General features: G+C 44.6%; 1 protein-coding gene across 1 annotated transcript in view; it reads left to right on the forward strand.

The window, feature by feature from the left end:
* Nucleotides 1-11,196: 11,196 nt before the first annotated feature.
* The window catches only part of LOC308304306 (dual specificity protein kinase CLK4-like), a 21,622-nt gene continuing 12,872 nt past the window's right edge, over nucleotides 11,197-19,946 (forward strand). Inside the window, exons 1-5 of the mRNA XM_080748884.1 lie at nucleotides 11,197-11,243; nucleotides 11,707-11,773; nucleotides 14,568-14,681; nucleotides 18,273-18,439; nucleotides 19,330-19,424. Of these exons, the coding sequence (XP_080605010.1) occupies nucleotides 14,602-14,681; nucleotides 18,273-18,439; nucleotides 19,330-19,424 (342 nt within the window). The 5' untranslated portion in view covers nucleotides 11,197-11,243; nucleotides 11,707-11,773; nucleotides 14,568-14,601. The remainder of the gene's footprint in view (nucleotides 11,244-11,706; nucleotides 11,774-14,567; nucleotides 14,682-18,272; nucleotides 18,440-19,329; nucleotides 19,425-19,946) is intronic.

Genomic DNA, 19,946 nt, shown 5'->3' on the forward strand with positions numbered 1-19,946 from the left:
TATGTGTGAAATCTGCCATGTGCAACTTCAAAGCCTAAAAGCCAAACAGAAATGTAATTTCGTTATGTAGAACACAATTAAATCGTTAATCGCAATTATTTGAGTGACAAATAATCGTCATGTAAAATGTCATAATGGAGCCCTGTCTAGTACCTAACCTGAGGTTTCTGAGATTTTCAATTTCTTATTCATAAAAATGTACAGCAACAACTAATGACACAGAGAGATGTGTCCCAGGTTGAAAGGTATAACAACGTATAGGTGTCTAAATTATTTAAAGTCCTATTGTTCTACTTTTTCTTCAGTTTACTGGAGAATGTCCAGTTTTCAGTACTTTTTACTTCTACTCCACTACACACCTCAGAGGCAATATTATACTTTTACTCCACAAAGTATTTGAAAACTTTAGTTACAGTACTAGTTACTCTGTAGTTTTTGATTATTATCACAAAGCATACATTACCCACTTCAGTCCTATATATACTGCTCAAAGAAATGAAGGGAACAAAATGTTCCCTTAATTTATTTGAATTTATTTGAGTATAGTATACTGTAGTACTGCTCAAAGAAAGTTCAAAGAATGAAGGGAACAAAATGTTCCCTTCATTTCTTTGAGCAGTGTACAATTGAAAACAGCTGATCTACAAGCTCCCCGTCTCTGTTGCTCCCTAGTCATTTGGTTTTTCCTAAGCCAACAGTTTGAGGACTGACATGCAGTTCTCTATGGAGACACAAAGAGAGACTGTTTGGTCACAAACAAAGTTATTTGAATCCACAAAATAACTGTGGTCTCGCTTGGCTTACAAGCACACCAGTGTGTGGTTCACTGTTGGTATCGGTGCAGGCCTCGTCAAAACGCAGGAAATGAACCAAAGCGTAGTGACATTGTGGGTTTGTAAACACAGACGGGTGTTTCACAGATGATGCTTTTCCCCAGTTCTAAATGGTGTTTTCCTGGCCCCAAAGTTGTATAATAAACTCCCTGTCGCACTCAGAACAACAGACTCACTCGCTAGCTTTCACCGTGGACTGAAGACTCACCTTTTCAGACTCCACCTAAACCCTTAGCACTACTGAAACACTCAATGACCATACATGAAGATAGTTAGCATTTGTTTTTAGGTTTTTTAGCACTTTTATTTCCTTGACTGATATATTGTTTCCTAGATAGATATTATGCATTTGTTATATTGCTGTTGATGTACTGACAAATTATCTTGTTTGTTATTGTGATGTTTTTATCTGCTTATTGTAAGTGGCTTTGGATTAAAAGCCTCTGCTAAATACCTAAACTGTTTCCCCCAGGCGCGGCGCCCCCTCCAGGAGGCTGGAGCAGAGGCAGCAGGACGGGGCCTCCGGGCCCAGCAGAGGGGAGGCCACAGTGGGGAGCAGAGCGGAGGATGAGAGCTCCCTGCTCAGGAACAACCACAGGAGAGGTCAGTGCAAGGATAGTCCCGCGTGGCCAGACTGTTGCCTCCGCGATTTGATCAAATGCTCCCAGCATACAGTCTGGCAAATCAGAATAGAAACGATGAGTGCGAGATGAAGCGGAAGTGAAGCCTCCTCGTCACTTCCGTTTCCGTCTCACATCACACACATTTATCATTATATAAATAAAAATCATATAAGCATGTTTAGCTTGCTGCTTAGCAGAACTTACATTTTAAAATATATTTTCTTGAACGGTAATGCCCGTTTCCATTACTCGCCGTTAGGGAGCTGCTGTTTCAGACTATATACTGTAGCATTCAGAGATTGTGGAATAGTTGTCTGGCTACGCGAGACTAGTGCAAGGAACAATGCATGTTCCACTTGGCCTCTGTCTGAATTACAATATGTGGTCATTCAGGTTAACACTGTTGGGTGCTGCTGACTAGGGATGTTAATCGACGCATTATTTGCGAATCGACGCGTCGAGGCTGAAAATCGACACGTCGATCGACTTTTTTCACTTTTCCCCCGCTAAGCAGCAGCTGAGAGGAGAGCACAACGGCGTATTACTTTAAGCAACACAACGTATGCAGCTGCACCCATCAGAACTTGCATCAAAGCCCTAATAAATATTATAATAAAACATTGCTCTTCCTTGCGTTAGCATGGAGTCTGTTCTCTAGAGACTAGAAGCAGAGTGACAAAGTCCATGGAACGTAGTGGGAGCGCTCTGGCTGGCACCCCAGGCTAGTGTATCAAATGTGGAGCTTTGGTCTGCCTCACTCTCCCTCCCCGACCGCGTCCACGGGTGTGTCGCATTAACGACAAGTAGTGTATTTTGTGTTGTTTTATTGTCAATCTTGACAAAATCACTGCACACGAGGTGACGCTTAACACGCGAGCTTTCGTGTCAAGCATGCATGCACAGCACACAGGCATGTAAACAAAACACATCCAGTCAGCGCGCACTGCTATGACGCGTCCAGTGATGGGCAGTAGCGAGCTACAAGTAGCGACGCTACATAGCTTAACTACATTTGTCAGTAGCGTCACGGTAGCGCAGCTCCTTTTGAACCAGCGTAGCTGTAGCGTAGCGTAGCTATTTTTAGACTCCAGTAGTGACGTAGCGTGCAACAAACGCTACACGTTACCATCCCGGCGAAATGTGACTGCTAAATAAAGTTTGTGAGGAAAATAATTCCCAACAGATCCCCAAACATGTTGTTCTGCACAGCGCTGCTTTCACTTCATTTCAACGAACCTCCTCTGTGTTGAGAAGCGACAGCGTAAAGCGAGACACTTCACCCTGCAACTAGAGGGATTTATGGCTCTTTGAAGTGAGACCGAGCCAAGGATCTGTCTCACTATGCGCTCTCTACTTCGCACTCTCTACTGCGCGAACCGGATCCCATCGTTCACTTCAAAGAACCGTTCAAAAGATTCGATTCGTTCGCGAACGTCCCACCTCTGCCTGCACCGTGTTCAGGGAACGTCTGAGAACAACTGACATACAAGCTCAATCGCGTTGCAAATGCCAACATTGTGAGCTTGTAGATCTCCGGGGGCGGAGTATAAATCAGGCTTCAGCCAGAGATGGACAGTAGGCTACTCGACCCAAGTACTTGAGTAAGAGTACAGAGTACTCCTGGTCACACTCCAATCCACAGTAAACTCAGTCAAAATGTTACAAGTAAGAGTAAAAAAAGTAGGCCTACTTGCTTTTAAATAAACGTATGTATTCAAGAGTGCATACCGGTACATGCTTTTAAAAATAAGCTACTTGAAGTACAAATAAAAGTAAAAGTACTCAAGTACATTTACTCAGTTACTGTCCACCGCTGGCTGCAGCATATCAGCTGTTTCGACAGCACACAAGTCAGTGCCCTCTTCTGTCCACAGCTAACTAATGACAGTGAAGTGGCAATTTAAGGACCTTTTAGACATTTTTAATACCTAAAAAAATATAAATAAAAGACCAAAACTGCATCAAAACAAGTTATCATCTATAAAAACATTGGCTAAATTGACTATAGTAAAAGAGGCACAAATTGTGAAAATGGCAGATCTACAAGCTCCAAACGCCTTGTGTTACGAGGCGTTGTGAGCTTGTAGATCTGCTATTTTCACAATATTTATCGGTGGAACAGAGTGAAACTAAATATAATGCCTCAACTCCTAATTCCAATTGATTGTCAGGATGTGGTCCCCAGTTCAAAAAAGGATTTTTGGGGGGGTCACAGCCTGAAAAGGTACACATTTAATTTGAAAAGTAAATTAAAGGATGACACAAAAAGCCAGACATAAGTAGCCTAGTTCCAGACTGTCAATTTAGGCTGAGTGTCAGGCTAAGACATAAGGGCTTGTTTCCAGTTTTATAATAATCAATCGAACTGAGCATTTTTTGCCTGCCTATTTGTTTGGTGGAAAGTTATACTTGATCATGCAGTTGATAAAAAAAAAAAAAGTAGCTTTGTTGTAGTTAGCTACTTTTGCCGTGTAGCTTGTAGCTTGCTTTGCTACATTTTCTGTGGGTAGCTTCGTTGTAGCTTAAGCTATATTTCATCAAGAGTAGCTTGTAGCTTAGCTTACTACATTTTCCAAGTAGCTTGCCCATCACTGGACGCGTGCACACCAACAGACCAGCAGTGTTTCTCAACCAGTAGTCACTGCTATGACGCGTGCACACGAACAGACCAGCAGTGTTTCTCAACCAGTAGTCACTGCTATGACGCGGCACACGAACAGACCAGCAGTGTTTCTCAACCAGTAGTCACTACTATGACGCGTGCACACGAACAGACCAGCAGTGTTTCTCAACCAGTAGTCACTGCTATGACGCGGCACACGAACAGACCAGCAGTGTTTCTCAACCAGTAGTCACTGCTATGACGCGTGCACACGAACAGACCAGCAGTGTTTCTCAACCAGTAGTCACTGCTATGACGCGTGCACACGAACAGACCAGCAGTGTTTCTCAACCAGTAGTCACTGCTATGACGCGTGCACACGAACAGACCAGCAGTGTTTCTCAACCAGTAGTCACTGCTATGACGCGGCACACGAACAGACCAGCAGTGTTTCTCAACCAGTAGTCACTGCTATGACGCGTGCACACGAACAGACCAGCAGTGTTTCTCAACCAGTAGTCACTGCTATGACGCGTGCACACCAACAGACCAGCAGTGTTTCTCAACCAGTAGTCACTGCTATGACGCGGCACACGAACAGACCAGCAGTGTTTCTCAACCAGTAGTCACTGCTATGACGCGGCACACGAACAGACCAGCAGTGTTTCTCAACCAGTAGTCACTGCTATGACGCGGCACACGAACAGACCAGCAGTGTTTCTCAACCAGTAGTCACTGCTATGACGCGGCACATGAACAGACCAGCAGTGTTTCTCAACCAGTAGTCACTGCTATGACGCGTGCACACGAACAGACCAGCAGTGTTTCTCAACCAGTAGTCACTGCTATGACGCGGCACACGAACAGACCAGCAGTGTTTCTCAACCAGTAGTCACTGCTATGACGCGGCACACGAACAGACCAGCAGTGTTTCTCAACCAGTAGTCACTGCTATGACGCGTCACACGAACAGACCAGCAGTGTTTCTCAACCAGTAGTCACTGCTATGACGCGGCACACGAACAGACCAGCAGTGTTTCTCAACCAGTAGTCACTGCTATGACGCGGCACACGAACAGACCAGCAGTGTTTCTCAACCAGTAGTCACTGCTATGACGCGGCACACGAACAGACCAGCAGTGTTTCTCAACCAGTAGTCACTGCTATGACGCGGCACACGAACAGACCAGCAGTGTTTCTCAACCAGTAGTCACTGCTATGACGCGGCACACGAACAGACCAGCAGTGTTTCTCAACCAGTAGTCACTGCTATGACGCGTGCACACGAACAGACCAGCAGTGTTTCTCAACCAGTAGTCACTGCTATGACGCGTGCACACGAACAGACCAGCAGTGTTTCTCAACCAGTAGTCACTGCTATGACGCGGCACATGAACAGACCAGCAGTGTTTCTCAACCAGTAGTCACTGCTATGACGCGTGCACACGAACAGACCAGCAGTGTTTCTCAACCAGTAGTCACTGCTATGACGCGGCACACGAACAGACCAGCAGTGTTTCTCAACCAGTAGTCACTGCTATGACGCGTGCACACGAACAGACCAGCAGTGTTTCTCAACCAGTAGTCACTGCTATGACGCGTGCACATGAACAGACCAGCAGTGTTTCTCAACCAGTAGTCACTGCTATGACGCGGCACACGAACAGACCAGCAGTGTTTCTCAACCAGTAGTCACTGCTATGACGCGTGCACAACAACAGACCAGCAGTGTTTCTCAACCAGTAGTCACTGCTATGACGCGTGCACACGAACAGACCAGCAGTGTTTCTCAACCAGTAGTCACTGCTATGACGCGTGCACACCAACAGACCAGCAGTGTTTCTCAACCAGTAGTCACTGCTATGACGCGTGCACACCAACAGACCAGCAGTGTTTCTCAACCAGTAGTCACTGCTATGACGCGTGCACACGAACAGACCAGCAGTGTTTCTCAACCAGTAGTCACTGCTATGACGCGGCACACGAACAGACCAGCAGTGTTTCTCAACCAGTAGTCACTGCTATGAAGCGGCACACGAACAGACCAGCAGTGTTTCTCAACCAGTAGTCACTGCTATGACGCGTGCACACGAACAGACCAGCAGTGTTTCTCAACCAGTAGTCACTGCTATGACGCGTGCACACCAACAGACCAGCAGTGTTTCTCAACCAGTAGTCACTGCTATGACGCGGCACACGAACAGACCAGCAGTGTTTCTCAACCAGTAGTCACTGCTATGACGCGGCACACGAACAGACCAGCAGTGTTTCTCAACCAGTAGTCACTGCTATGACGCGGCACACGAACAGACCAGCAGTGTTTCTCAACCAGTAGTCACTGCTATGACGCGGAACACGAACAGACCAGCAGTGTTTCTCAACCAGTAGTCACTGCTATGACGCGGCACACGAACAGACCAGCAGTGTTTCTCAACCAGTAGTCACTGCTATGACGCGGCACACGAACAGACCAGCAGTGTTTCTCAACCAGTAGTCACTGCTATGACGCGGCACACGAACAGACCAGCAGTGTTTCTCAACCAGTAGTCACTGCTATGACGCGGCACACGAACAGACCAGCAGTGTTTCTCAACCAGTAGTCACTGCTATGACGCGTGCACACCAACAGACCAGCAGTGTTTCTCAACCAGTAGTCACTGCTATGACGCGGCACACGAACAGACCAGCAGTGTTTCTCAACCAGTAGTCACTGCTATGACGCGGCACACCAACAGACCAGCAGTGTTTCTCAACCAGTAGTCACTGCTATGACGCGGCACACCAACAGACCAGCAGTGTTTCTCAACCAGTAGACACTGCTATGACGCGGCACACCAACAGACCAGCAGTGTTTCTCAACCAGTAGTCACTGCTATGACGCGGCACACCAACAGACCAGCAGTGTTTCTCAACCAGTAGTCACTGCTATGACGCGGCACACAAACAGACCAGCAGTGTTTCTCAACCAGTAGTCACTGCTATGACGCATGCACACCAACAGACCAGCAGTGTTTCTCAACCAGTAGTCACTGCTATGACGCGTGCACACCAACAGACCAGCAGTGTTTCTCAACCAGTAGTCACTGCTATGACGCATGCACACCAACAGACCAGCAGTGTTTCTCAACCAGTAGTCCGCGGACTTGACTAGCGCCGCATGCATGCGAATCTGCGATGCATGCATGCACTACACAGACGTTCACTCATCCCGACACAGAGGCACACACACACACACACACACACACACACACACACACACACACACACACACACACACACACACACACACACACACACACCGGTCCTCTCACATTTGGAAAACATTAACGCTTATAACGTTTTTGAACAAGCGATTAAAACATTTTTTGGGGAAAAACTTTAGAAAAAAAAAAAAACACTTTTGGAGTCGCGGTGAGCAATCTGAGCATGAGTTGATTTTCAAGTAGATTTTCGACTTTTTTTCACATCCCTACTGCTGACATTTTGTGAGTCCCCGAACCAAAACTAAATGAATGTGTCTCTAACAGTGGAGTATGCATCGGCCCTGAGGCGTTGCACACATGGATTCAAGTTCTCCATCTCCACCACTGATTTCAGTCATTTGGAATCTTCCATAGAAGTCAGCATCGTGTCTTCTTAGGGCAATGGTTCCAAAACTTTTCAGTTAGGCGTTCAGAGTCTTGCTCAAGGATACTTCAACTCTGGGGGATCCCGGGATTGAACTGGGAACCTTGCGAGGTTCTCCATCCGACCACTCTACCCCAGAGCCACTGCCTGCCCTTCATTTATATAGATTGATATTCCCATTGATCCATTGTTGTTGTATATTCTAAGTCGCTCTGCATCTGCTAAATGCTTAAAGGACAACTTTAGTTTTTTATAACAAGGGTTCATATTTTAGATTGTAATTAAAGAATATAAAATATGAGTGTTAAATTGATGACATTTACTTGTTTTAGAGATTCTTATTTCAGTGGTTGGGGGCATGCGTACAAGTGGCTAAACATGTCATTTTACACAGAATAAGCCCGTTCCCAAGATACAACGCAACCTTTCATGGTTGGATGTGACTTATGGGGGCTAGAAGTGTTACTGTAAATAGCAATAAAGAAACTGCTGGCTTATTGTGTCTAAAAAGACATATTTAGCCACTTGTACGCATGCCCCCATGCGTACGCATGCCCCACATTTTAGCACGGTAAACATGATAAAACAATAGAACAAAACAAATGAAAACATTTTAACACTCACCTTTTCTTTTCTCTAATTACAATCTAAAATATGAACCCTTGTTGTAAAAAACCAACGTTGTCCTTTAAATTGTAAATTGTAATTCCATGTATTCTTTGTGTTCCCGCTGATAGAAAACGGTCTTCCTAGCAGCGTCAGCAGCAGCAGCAACGGAGACGTGTTGAAGCTCAGCCAGCCTCCGCTGCTCTGCGACCGTCCGTCCAACTCTACCACGCAGCCCCGCTCCTCACACGCACGCTCACGCAGGAGCAGCTCACGCAGCCGCAGCAACAGCTCGGTACGACGTCTGTCTGTCCTCTTTTCTGTCTGAGTCTGTATCCTCTTCTCTTCTCTCTTCTCTGTTCTCTGTGTTTCTTCTTTTATAATATACAATCCTGAGTGACTTACAGTAAGCAAGGAAGCCACAAGGTAATGCATCGAATGCACAGAAATAGTCTAGGATCACTTCTATGTTTTGTCTCTATTCTTTTCTCCGTTTTGTCTGTCTCTCTGTCCTTTTCTCGACTTTGACATTTATGGTGCCAACATTGGCACAGGGGAGGGTGATCACTGGGCACACTGGTGCGAGAGAGCAGGGATGATTTCTTCTTTTAAAATTAAATATTCTAAAAAGGTTTAGTCCGTTAAACAACGTCCCTTTATATCTCTACAAATGACATCCTGCATATAATTCTACATTCATTCAAACTCTTACATCCTGATGTGAAAGATAATTTTTCTAAAGAAAACTAAAAATGGTTATGTATAGCCTATATAGGACAATGAAAATCAGTTGCATTCTGATGTGGTGTCATAATTAAACTTAATGTTGATAAGGCACACTGACTATCAAGACAATGAAGACTTGGCCCTTCATGTGAAAAAGGGTTGTCGACCCCCTGCTATAAAACATGGTTTCAATGTCAAGACATGGAGAGCAAAAAGTATAAAGTCTTGCACACCAACACAGAACTCCTTTTGTAGAATTGACTAGGTCAGGGGTCTTCAACGTTTTCAGGACAAGGTTGAGAGATGAAGCAGGAACCCCTTAGTTGAGAGAGAGATGAAGCAGGAACCCCTTAGTTGAGAGAGAGATGAAGCAGGGACCCCTTAGTTGAGAGAGAGATGAAGCAGGGACCCCTTAGTTGAGAGAGAGATGAAGCAGGGACCCCTTAGTTGAGAGAGAGATGAAGCAGGGACCCCTTAGTTGAGAGAGAGAGATGAAGCAGGAACCCCTTAGTTGAGAGAGAGATGAAGCAGGAACCCCTTAGTTGAGAGAGAGATGAAGCAGGGACCCCTTAGTTGAGAGAGAGATGAAGCAGGGACCCCTTAGTTGAGAGAGAGATGAAGCAGGGACCCCTTAGTTGAGAGAGAGATGAAGCAGGGACCCCTTAGTTGAGAGAGAGATGAAGCAGGGACCCCTTAGTTGAGAGAGAGATGAAGCAGGGACCCCTTAGTTGAGAGAGAGATGAAGCAGGAACCCCTTAGTTGAGAGAGAGATGAAGCAGGGACCCCTTAGTTGAGAGAGAGATGAAGCAGGGACCCCCACAACCTGTTCATAGATTCCATATAGTTTCATTGTTTGACAGCACAATCATCAGTGTATTTTCATTCATGTCAATTTGTGTTTTCAGATATTTAACCATCTGAATACTTAATATACCTGACCATTCACTCTGTATTTAGTCTTTTTCTCCTCTACACCAAACCTCTTTGCTGAAAATAGACAAGCTCACAACGCCTTGCAGCGCGAGGCGTTGTGAGCTTGTAGATCTGCTATTTTTTGCTAAAGTTCTCAGAATATGGACACTATTATTTAGGGGTCAAGTGCATGCGTATAGAAAAGGAGAAAAAGGTTTCTATCTCACAAAGATTTGGAGGACCCCCTGTAGTAACTCTGAGGACCCCCCGTTGAAGACCCTTGGGACTAGGTAGTAATATGTCATTGTCACCATCATGTCCTCTGTCTTCTACTCCACCATCCTGTTATCCAGGGGTGGAGCGTTTGCCAAAAACATAGCAGATCTAAAAGCTCAAAACGCATCGCTCACAAAGCTTGTAGATCGGCTATTTTTTGGCAAAGAGATTTGGTAGAGAGTGAAAAAAAAAGTCTATTGAATACGTTGCTTCCAAGTCTGGTTTGACCAAATATAGAGGGATTAAAAAATACATTTAATTAATAAAGGTGAATTGATCCCAGTGCTTGATCAGGGATTATTTCATGATACATTTAAAGGACAACAAGGGTTCATATTTTAGACTGTAATTAGAGAAAAGAAAAGAAGAGTGTTAAAAATGTTTACATTTACTGTTTGTTTTGTTTTAGCGATTTTACTATTTTGATTTCAGTGGGTGGGGGCATGCGTACAAGTGGCTAAATATGTATTTTTAGACACAATAAGCCAGCAATTTCTTTATTACTATTTACACCAGCCCCCATAAATCACATCTGCCCATGAAAGATTGTGGTGCATCTTGGGAATGGGCTTATTGTGTCTAAAAATACATATTTAGCCACTTGAATGCCTGCCCCCAACCTGGGGGCATGCAAATCTAAATTGTTAAAATCACTAAAACGAGTACCGTAAATGAAAACATTTTAACACTCACCTTTTCTCTAATGACTAAAAAAACAAATCTCCACGATATGATTATTGTGGGTGTTTTTTTTTTATCACGATAAACGATGCTAATGATTCTGGTCCATCCCTGTACCACAATCCTCTTGTCTCTCTCTGTCTATGCACGGCTCCACTCCACCTGCTCTGATGACGACTGGTCCCGTCTCTGGCTTCAATCTGCTCCCCTCCCTCCTGCCCGCCCTCCTGCCCGGACCGACGGACGGATGACGATAAACGCCACCACAGAGGGGTCACCAGAGGAAGAGCGGCAGCTGTGAGGACGATGATGAAGGTCACCTGGTGTACCACGTGGGCCTGGTGCTGAGAGAGAGATGTACGCACACCCACTGTTTATCCTCTGTGTCTGTTGTGTCTGTGCTGAGAGAGATGTACTGACCTCCACTCTCTATCCTCTGTGTCTGTTGTGTCGACCCTCTGTCGTAATAATAACAACCTCCCAACACTAAATAAACATATTATTGATGCATTCGTAAATATTCCAGAAGATTAATATTTTCTTTTTGTGGCTATAACGATGTGCCCAGAAACGGGACACCAGAGTTAATGTGATTAAGAATGGACTGTTTTTGTTATTGTTCTTTACTTGAGCGTCACTTCCATCCCGTTATCCATCCATGGTTAGTGCAGTTATTGATAGAGATACTCAGAGCAGGGCTAGTCTTCAGTGTGTTGCTGTCATCCTGTCCTCACTGTTGACACTCTTCTGTCTGTCTGTCTGTCTGTCTGTCTGTCTGTCTGTCTGTCTCTCTGCCTGCATGTCCGTCCATCCGTTCCAGTTGAGGTGGTCTCCACGCTGGGAGAGGGAGCGTTTGCCAAGGTGGTTCGCTGCCTCGACAAACACAAGTAAGTGTTTTTACCACTGGACTGATTAATGTCTACCAGTGTCGTTGTCCTTAGATGTGTGCTGTCTTAACTCATCCAGTGGACTGATTAATGTCTACCAGTGTCGTTGTCCTTAGATGTGTGCTGTCTTAACTCATCCAGTGGACTGATTAATGTCTACCAGTGTCGTTGTCCTTAGATGTGTGCTGTCTTAACTCATCCAGTGGACTGATTAATGTCTACCAGTGTTGTTGTCCTTAGATGTGTGCTGTCTTAACTCATCCAGTGGACTGATTAATGTCTACCAGTGTCGTTGTCCTTAGATGTGTGCTGTCTTAACTCATCCAGTGGACTGATTAATGTCTACCAGTGTCGTTGTCCTTAGATGTGTGCTGTCTTAACTCATCCAGTGGACTGATTAATGTCTACCAGTGTTGTTGTCCTTAGATGTGTGCTGTCTTAACTCATCCAGTGGACTGATTAATGTCTACCAGTGTCGTTGTCCTTAGATGTGTGCTGTCTTAACTCATCCAGTGGACTGATTAATGTCTACCAGTGTTGTTGTCCTTAGATGTGTGCTGTCTTAACTCATCCAGTGGACTGATTAATGTCTACCAGTGTCGTTGTCCTTAGATGTGTGCTGTCTTAACTCATCCAGTGGACTGATTAATGTCTACCAGTGTCGTTGTCCTTAGATGTGTGCTGTCTTAACTCATCCAGTGGACTGATTAATGTCTACCAGTGTTGTTGTCCTTAGATGTGTGCTGTCTTAACTCATCCAGTGGACTGATTAATGTCTACCAGTGTCGTTGTCCTTAGATGTGTGCTGTCTTAACTCATCCAGTGGACTGATTAATGTCTACCAGTGTTGTTGTCCTTAGATGTGTGCTGTCTTAACTCATCCAGTGGACTGATTAATGTCTACCAGTGTCGTTGTCCTTAGATGTGTGCTGTCTTAACTCATCCAGTGGACTGATTAATGTCTACCAGTGTTGTTGTCCTTAGATGTGTGCTGTCTTAACTCATCCAGTGGACTGATAAACGTCTACCAGTGTCGTTGTCCTTAGATGTGTGCTGTCTTAACTCATCCACTGCTTATGACGAGCTTGACGAGCTATATTTATGGGTCCACTCTGCTTATGACGAATATGACGAGTTATCAATTAGCTTTAATAACTATAAAACAAAAAAGTATGATTGCCGATTCGCCGTCCATAGCGCTCTATGGAAGGCCGCTATTCACAAAAAACGGATCTGGATGTTCCAGACCGGAAATGGGGGGGGCGGGACAACGACGCCTGTATCCTGTCTGCCGAAATCCCATCCTGTTTGATGTTATGCAACACCCACGCTGGGCTCAATCGGTTTCACTTTGGGAAATGGCAGGCTGTTGGGTTTTGTAGCTTACACTGACTGGATCGTATTGTGAATGGAATCGGTGAACCATCGCGCAATGGATTCGCGCACGCGCCCACGTTAAAGGTAGGCAAAATCCTGGCGGTGTGGACCCTCAGAAGGGGTCTTAAAATGGGGGTAAATGAGTTAAGGGCTTTGCACTCAGGACCGTTGCGTTTCTTTCCGTTTGCTGCATGATTAAAACACATAGGATTTGGTGTGCAAGGCTGTGTGGAATCCACACTGCAGATCCCAAGAGGACTCATAAAAGGAGTCGCATGCGACAAGACGCACAAATCGAACTGGGTTCGATCGGGGAAAAAAACGCACTGCCGCAGCCACCTGCCACATGGCAAATTCTGAGCTGGTGTGCATGAGGTCATAGAGAATCATTGTTTTCTTTTAAAAAATGGAATCGTGCGTTTTTTTCCGTTCAAGAAAAACGCGTCTGTGTGCAAAAAGGGCTTTACTCTGCCCTCCACTTGACTCTGAAAGATCTCTCTGTCTGGCCTCGCGTAGCCAGGCTTACTCATCTCCGAAGAGAAAAGCCTGGTGACAATAGAAGGCAGAAAGCGTTCAACTTCCGCCGTAGGAATTTCACCGGAAGCTGTATTTTTTTCACGGTGCGGTGTTCCTGCAAACGTATTCCCTGCACGAAATTAACTCTGGTCTACGTCTCCTGCTCCGTCGGTTGCGCTCGCAATAAACAATATACAAACAAAAACATTGATTCAAGCAATGTTACACCTATGAGGAGCGAGTTAAGAGCTACAATCTATTTTAGTTTTTTCGCTGGGGAATGTAAACAGACCCGCACCGCATGACGTAACGTCCGTTAAACGCAGACTTCCGCTAGAAATCTTGGAACACACCGGAAGGCATATTGTCTACAGCAGGGGTGGGCAACTTTGATGATGGCGAGGGCCACTATATTTCCACCTTCACTCCAGAGGGCCACATTGCATATTGCTACGTCCTACTTTGTCATATCTCATACAAAAGAAGCAAAAATAGCAGATCTACAAGCTCAAAACGCATCGCAGCAGATCTGCTATTTTTGCCTCTTTTGAATTGGAATCCTGAATTATTTTTTGTTATTTTTTAATTGGAATACTGAAATGTAACATTTTGATTCAATTTCAAACGCATTTAGTTAGCCTATATACTCATGTTAGGAATGATGATGGAAGCAGGTCATGTTTGGAATTATAACAGCTGAAATCAATATCAGCATCCCGGTATTAACCTGAGTGCCACATTAAGTGAAGGTGGGGGCCACATGTGGCCCCCGGGCCGCCAGTTGACCATGTATGGTCTACAGGGTGGTCTGGCTCCCACGTTTATCTACGTGTGTGTGCGTGTGTGTGTGTGTCTGTGTGTGTCTCTCTCTCTCTCTCTCTGTGTCTGTGTCTCTGTCCAGGGGTTGTGAGGTGGCCCTGAAGATCATCAAGAGCATGGAGCGCTACAGGGAGGCTGCCCGCTCAGAGGTGGAGGTCCTGGAGGAGATCAAGAAGCTGGACGATGACGACAGATTGTGAGTGACAGGGAGGATGGACCAATCAGCAGCCTGGCACTGACCCTGTCTGTGACACTCGCCCAGGGAGGGGAGGGGAGGGGGAGGGGCAGGGGGGCAGGGTATCTTGGTTGAGTGAAAGTTAACCACTAGAACCCCAGAAAAAACGTAATGTCAAACATCTGACCTTTTAATCCGAGGCACCCCTACATTATAATTTTTACTCCCAGCACCTTATATTTATAGCATATCATCGTTGTCGGGTGGAAACCGTTGGTTTTGTATTTATCATTTATAAAATGTACTAAATTAGTGAAAACAGCAGATCTACAAGCACACTGTCTGCTTGTAGATCGGCTGTTTTCTCTAGTTTTGTGCGACAGTCTTGTATGATGAAGCAGGGCTTTGCTTTACCAAAAGACGTACACATTTGAAACTTGGAGATAGAAGGTTTCTGCCCGACAGTGACGATATTTTAGTGATTATGTTGTGAGGAAAATGTTGAGATAACAGCCATTTTGGTTAGAACTGACTGAAAATAACATTGTACTTTTATATTTTTTCAAGTGTCCAAATAAATTCCAAATATTATCAAATGATCTCGCGGCACCCCTGGACTGCCCTCACGTCACCCCAGGGTGCCCCGTCACCCCAGGGTGCCCTGTCACCCACTTTGAAAACCCCTGTTCTAAGCAACTGCTGTAACTCAGCAGAGCTGGGAGACACAACAACCAGGTCATCCGCATACATTAAATGGTTAACAAGCCTTGAAAAAGCACAGGTGATATTATCCCACCCTGTTTGACCCCATTAGTCACTAGAAATGGCCCAGCTATAGTATCACCCCATCTTACTTGCATGGTTTGATGGGAGTACCAAAAATGTAAAACTCTTAACAGTTCTACTGCCAGATTTATTATTTATTTATTGGGGCTGGTGCCAGCAAAAAGCAGCTTACCTTTGCAAGGTTATAGAAAAAGATCTATTGATTATTTTCAAACATTTTTTTTTCTCCATTGGACATTATATGTGTGCTTTAGCCAAGCTGGCGGCAGATGGCAGCCTTATGCAAGGGATTGATGTGAATTGGGCCGCTCTGGCTTGCCGTCCATTCAGAGCATAGAAATTCATTTCTAGATCAGATCCACAGAAAACAGACAGGAAGTGATTTGGGACATCATTGATGTTTACGTGTGGTGGAGATTTGAAAGCAGCATTACGGGAGATGTTATTACTGTACACAGCGGCGCGACCCCTCATCAGCTTACAGTGCTCAAACAAGGTAAAAAGAATGAGCCGTATTGGCAGCGCGCTTGGGTCAAAATTGGGGCGAACGGGAACGTCCGAAGCAGTAAAAGAGTTAGTAGGAAGGAACCCCTCGCTCTCTTAGTTTTGCAAACAGTTTGCCATGGTTAAAGCGGTCAAAGCCTCGAGAGGCATCCAGGAAGCACGTAAACATGGTGGAATTATGTTTATTGTACTAACTGACTGCCTCTTTTGGAGCATATACACACATGCAGTGATGTTAGTTACTAGGTTTTCAATGTAATGGGTCCCGGGACCCACAGGTGGTCATTCAAATGGGTCCCAGAAAAGTTTTATGAGTCCTCAATACAATGTTTTCGAGCGCTGTGAGCTTGTAGGCTGTTTGCCTATTTCTTATATTTATTTTACAATTTGGCTAATGTTTGAACTTAGGCTACAGACACCCATTTAATTATATTTATATCACTGGGACCCCAATTTATATTAAATATTAAAATACTAGAGTACAAATGGAACAGGTCCATTTGGTTCCATTTGTTCACCGAGTTACAGACCCATAAAGTTCTATTTGGTTCCTAACTATCATTTATCTGGGGACCCCCTGGAACTCCCTCAAGGACCCAGGACCCCACTTTGAGAACCACTAGTGAAAATAGTTTTTAGCTGTTCCAGGTTTAACTGATAATAAATATTTACAGTGTTTATCTTACACAATACATTAAAAAACGAATTCAACTATCTAAACTAATATAGAAACTTAAGTAGAAGAAGTAAATTATTTTAACATGGACTCCAATGGAGGCGCATCCCCGGGACCCCAGGACCATGACATGAATGAGTCCCTGGGCGACTTGAATGAGTTTTTGGTGCGGGATGCGCACGTAATGACATCACTGCACATGTCAGTGCCATGTTTACTTTTAAACCCACATTGCTCATCAGTGGAGACTAAATACGTTTGCAGTCTTTCAAGTATTATTCTATCTAGCACTTTTGGCAGAACACTAGCCAAGGCAGCAGGTCTGTAGTTGTCAATGCTAGAGATTTCCCATGCTTTTCCCTTGACTACAGGCACTAGCAGAACTGACATCATATAGTCCCTCCACTGTTTAGTACAGGCACTAGCAGAACTGACATCATATAGTCCCTCCACTGTTTAGTACAGGCACTAGCAGAACTGACATCATATAGTCCCTCCACTGTTTAGTACAGGCACTAGCAGAACTGACATCATATAGTCCCTCCACTGTTTAGTACAGGCACTAGCAGAACTGACATCATATAGTCCCTCCACTGTTTAGTACAGGCACTAGCAGAACTGACATCATATAGTCCCTCCACTGTTTAGTACAGGCACTAGCAGAACTGACATCATATAGTCCCTCCACTGTTTAGTACAGGCACTAGCAGAACTGACATCATATAGTCCCTCCACTGTTTAGTACAGGCACTAGCAGAACTGACATCATATAGTCCCTCCACTGTTTAGTACAGGCACTAGCAGAACTGACATCATATAGTCCCTCCACTGTTTCTGTTGATTTTCAAAAGTTAGACCCTCCCTCTCCTCCGAGGCTCAGACTCATTGGCTTGGTTCTGCCTAAACCAGATAAACTTTAGCATCATATGACAACACCAGACCAAGAGAACCAGTCTGCTCAGAGAGTGGGCGGGTCTATGGGCTGGAGCCAGGCAACAGGGCAAGTAGTACTGAAGCTCTGTGGCTGGAGTGTTCAGCTGTTATCTGATCAGGGAGCCAGTTTCCCTACAGCATTTCTGAGTTCATTCCGGTCTAATGACTACTTTATCATGAGACAACACACCAACACTAAAACCATCACTTTAAACACAGTTAACACAATGACTGCCACCTTTAAAAATCGACTTACCCAGTTCCCTGCCACACACTTTTTACACCTTTTTCTTGATGTCTCTATGTCTCTCTCTCTCTGTGTGTCTATGTCTCTCTCTCTCTCTCTCTCTCTCTCTCTCTCTCTGTGTCTCTATGTCTGTCTCTCTCTCTCTCTCTCTCTCTCTCTCTGTGTCTCTATGTCTCTCTCTCTCTCTCTCTCTCTCTCTCTGTGTCTCTATGTCTCTCTCTCTCTCTCTCTCTCTGTGTCTCTATGTCTCTCTCTCTCTCTCTCTCTCTCTCTCTCTCTCTCTCTCTGTGTCTCTATGTCTCTCTCTCTCTCTCTCTCTCTCTCTCTGTGTCTCTATGTCTCTCTCTCTCTCTCTCTCTCTGTGTCTCTATGTCTCTCTCTCTCTCTCTCTCTCTCTCTCTCTCTCTCTCTCTCTGTGTCTCTATGTCTCTCTCTCTCTCTCTCTCTCTCTCTCTCTCTCTCCCAGTGCCTGTGTGAAGATGCTGGAGTGGTTCGACCATCACGGTCACGTGTGCATCGTGTTTGAGCTGCTGGGTCCTAGCACCTTCGACTTCCTGAAGGAGAACGACTTCCTGCCCTTCACCCTGGAACAGATCAGACACATGGCCTTCCAGATCGTTAAGGCAGTCTGCTGTGAGTACACTACTAGTCTAGTCTACTAGTCTACTGTACTAGTCTACTGTACGTACTAGTCTACTGTACTAGTCTACTGTACTAGTCTACTAGAGCAGATCAGACACATGGCCTTCCAGATCGTTAAGGCAGTCTGTTGTGAGTTCACTACTAGTCTAGTCTACTAGTCTACTGTACTAGTCTACTGTACTAGTCTACTAGTCTACTAGAGCAGATCAGACACATGGCCTTCCAGATCGTCAAGGCCGTCTGTTGTGAGTATAAGACTACACCACTACACCCTTCTACTGTAGACTAGTCTACTAGACTACTAGTCTACTGTACTAGTCTACTAGAGCAGATCAGACACATGGCCTTCCAGATCGTTAAGGCAGTCTGTTGTGAGTTCACTACTAGTCTACTGTACTAGTATACTGTACTAGTACTGTACTGTACTGTTCTGTACTGTACTGTACTGTACTGTACTGTACTGTACTGTACTGTACGCTACTGTACTGTACTGTACTGTACTGTACTAGTCTACTGTACTAGTCTACTAGAGCAGATCAGACACATGGCCTTCCAGATCATTAAGGCTGTCTGCTGTGAGTATAAGACTAGTCTACTCTACTAGTATACTAGAGCAGATCAGACACATGGCCTTCCAGATCGTTAAAGCAGTCTGTTGTGATTATAAGACTAGTCTAGTTTACTACTGCAGCTACTGTATTGATTGTTGTTGAGTACATAAACTAGTATACTACTACTGTATTGATTGCTGTTGAGTACATAAACTAGTATACTACTACTGTATTGATTGTTGTTGAGTACATAAACTAGTATACTACTACTGTATTGATTGTTGTGAACACCAGGACTGTGATCATGGTTAAATGGTTTTGTGTTCTCAGTCCTGCATCGCAACAACCTGACGCACACCGACCTGAAGCCAGAGAACATCCTGTTTGTCTGCTCTGACTATCATATGGAACACAACCCTAAGATGGTAAAATAACTACCACTCTACCACTCCTAACTCTAACACTATCACATGGAACACAACCCTAAGATGGTAAAATAACTACCACTCTACCACTCCTAACTCTAACACTATCACATGGAACACAACCCTAAGATGGTAAAATAACTACCACTCTACCACTCCTAACTCTAACACTATCACATGGAACACAACCCTAAGATGGTAAAATAACTACCACTCTACCACTCCTAACTCTAACACTACCACATGGAACACAACCCTAAGATGGTAAAATAATACTCCTAACTCTAACACTATCATATGGAACACAACCCCAAGATGGTAAAATAACTACCACTCTACCACTCCTAACACACCTAAAACAATAACACTGTCACATGGAACACAACCCTAAGATGGTAAACTGACCACGCCCACCACTCCAATATGCCACTGTTCTAGTTTCCAGCGTTGTGTGTTCCCCTTAAAGTACAACTTTGTTTTTTCTATTGTTTTAAAGATTTTAATGATTTTGTTTTCAGTGGT

Source organism: Nannobrachium achirus, assembly GCF_963921795.1.
Source record: "Nannobrachium achirus genome assembly, chromosome: 19".
Classification (NCBI taxonomy): Eukaryota; Metazoa; Chordata; class Actinopteri; order Myctophiformes; family Myctophidae; genus Nannobrachium; species Nannobrachium achirus.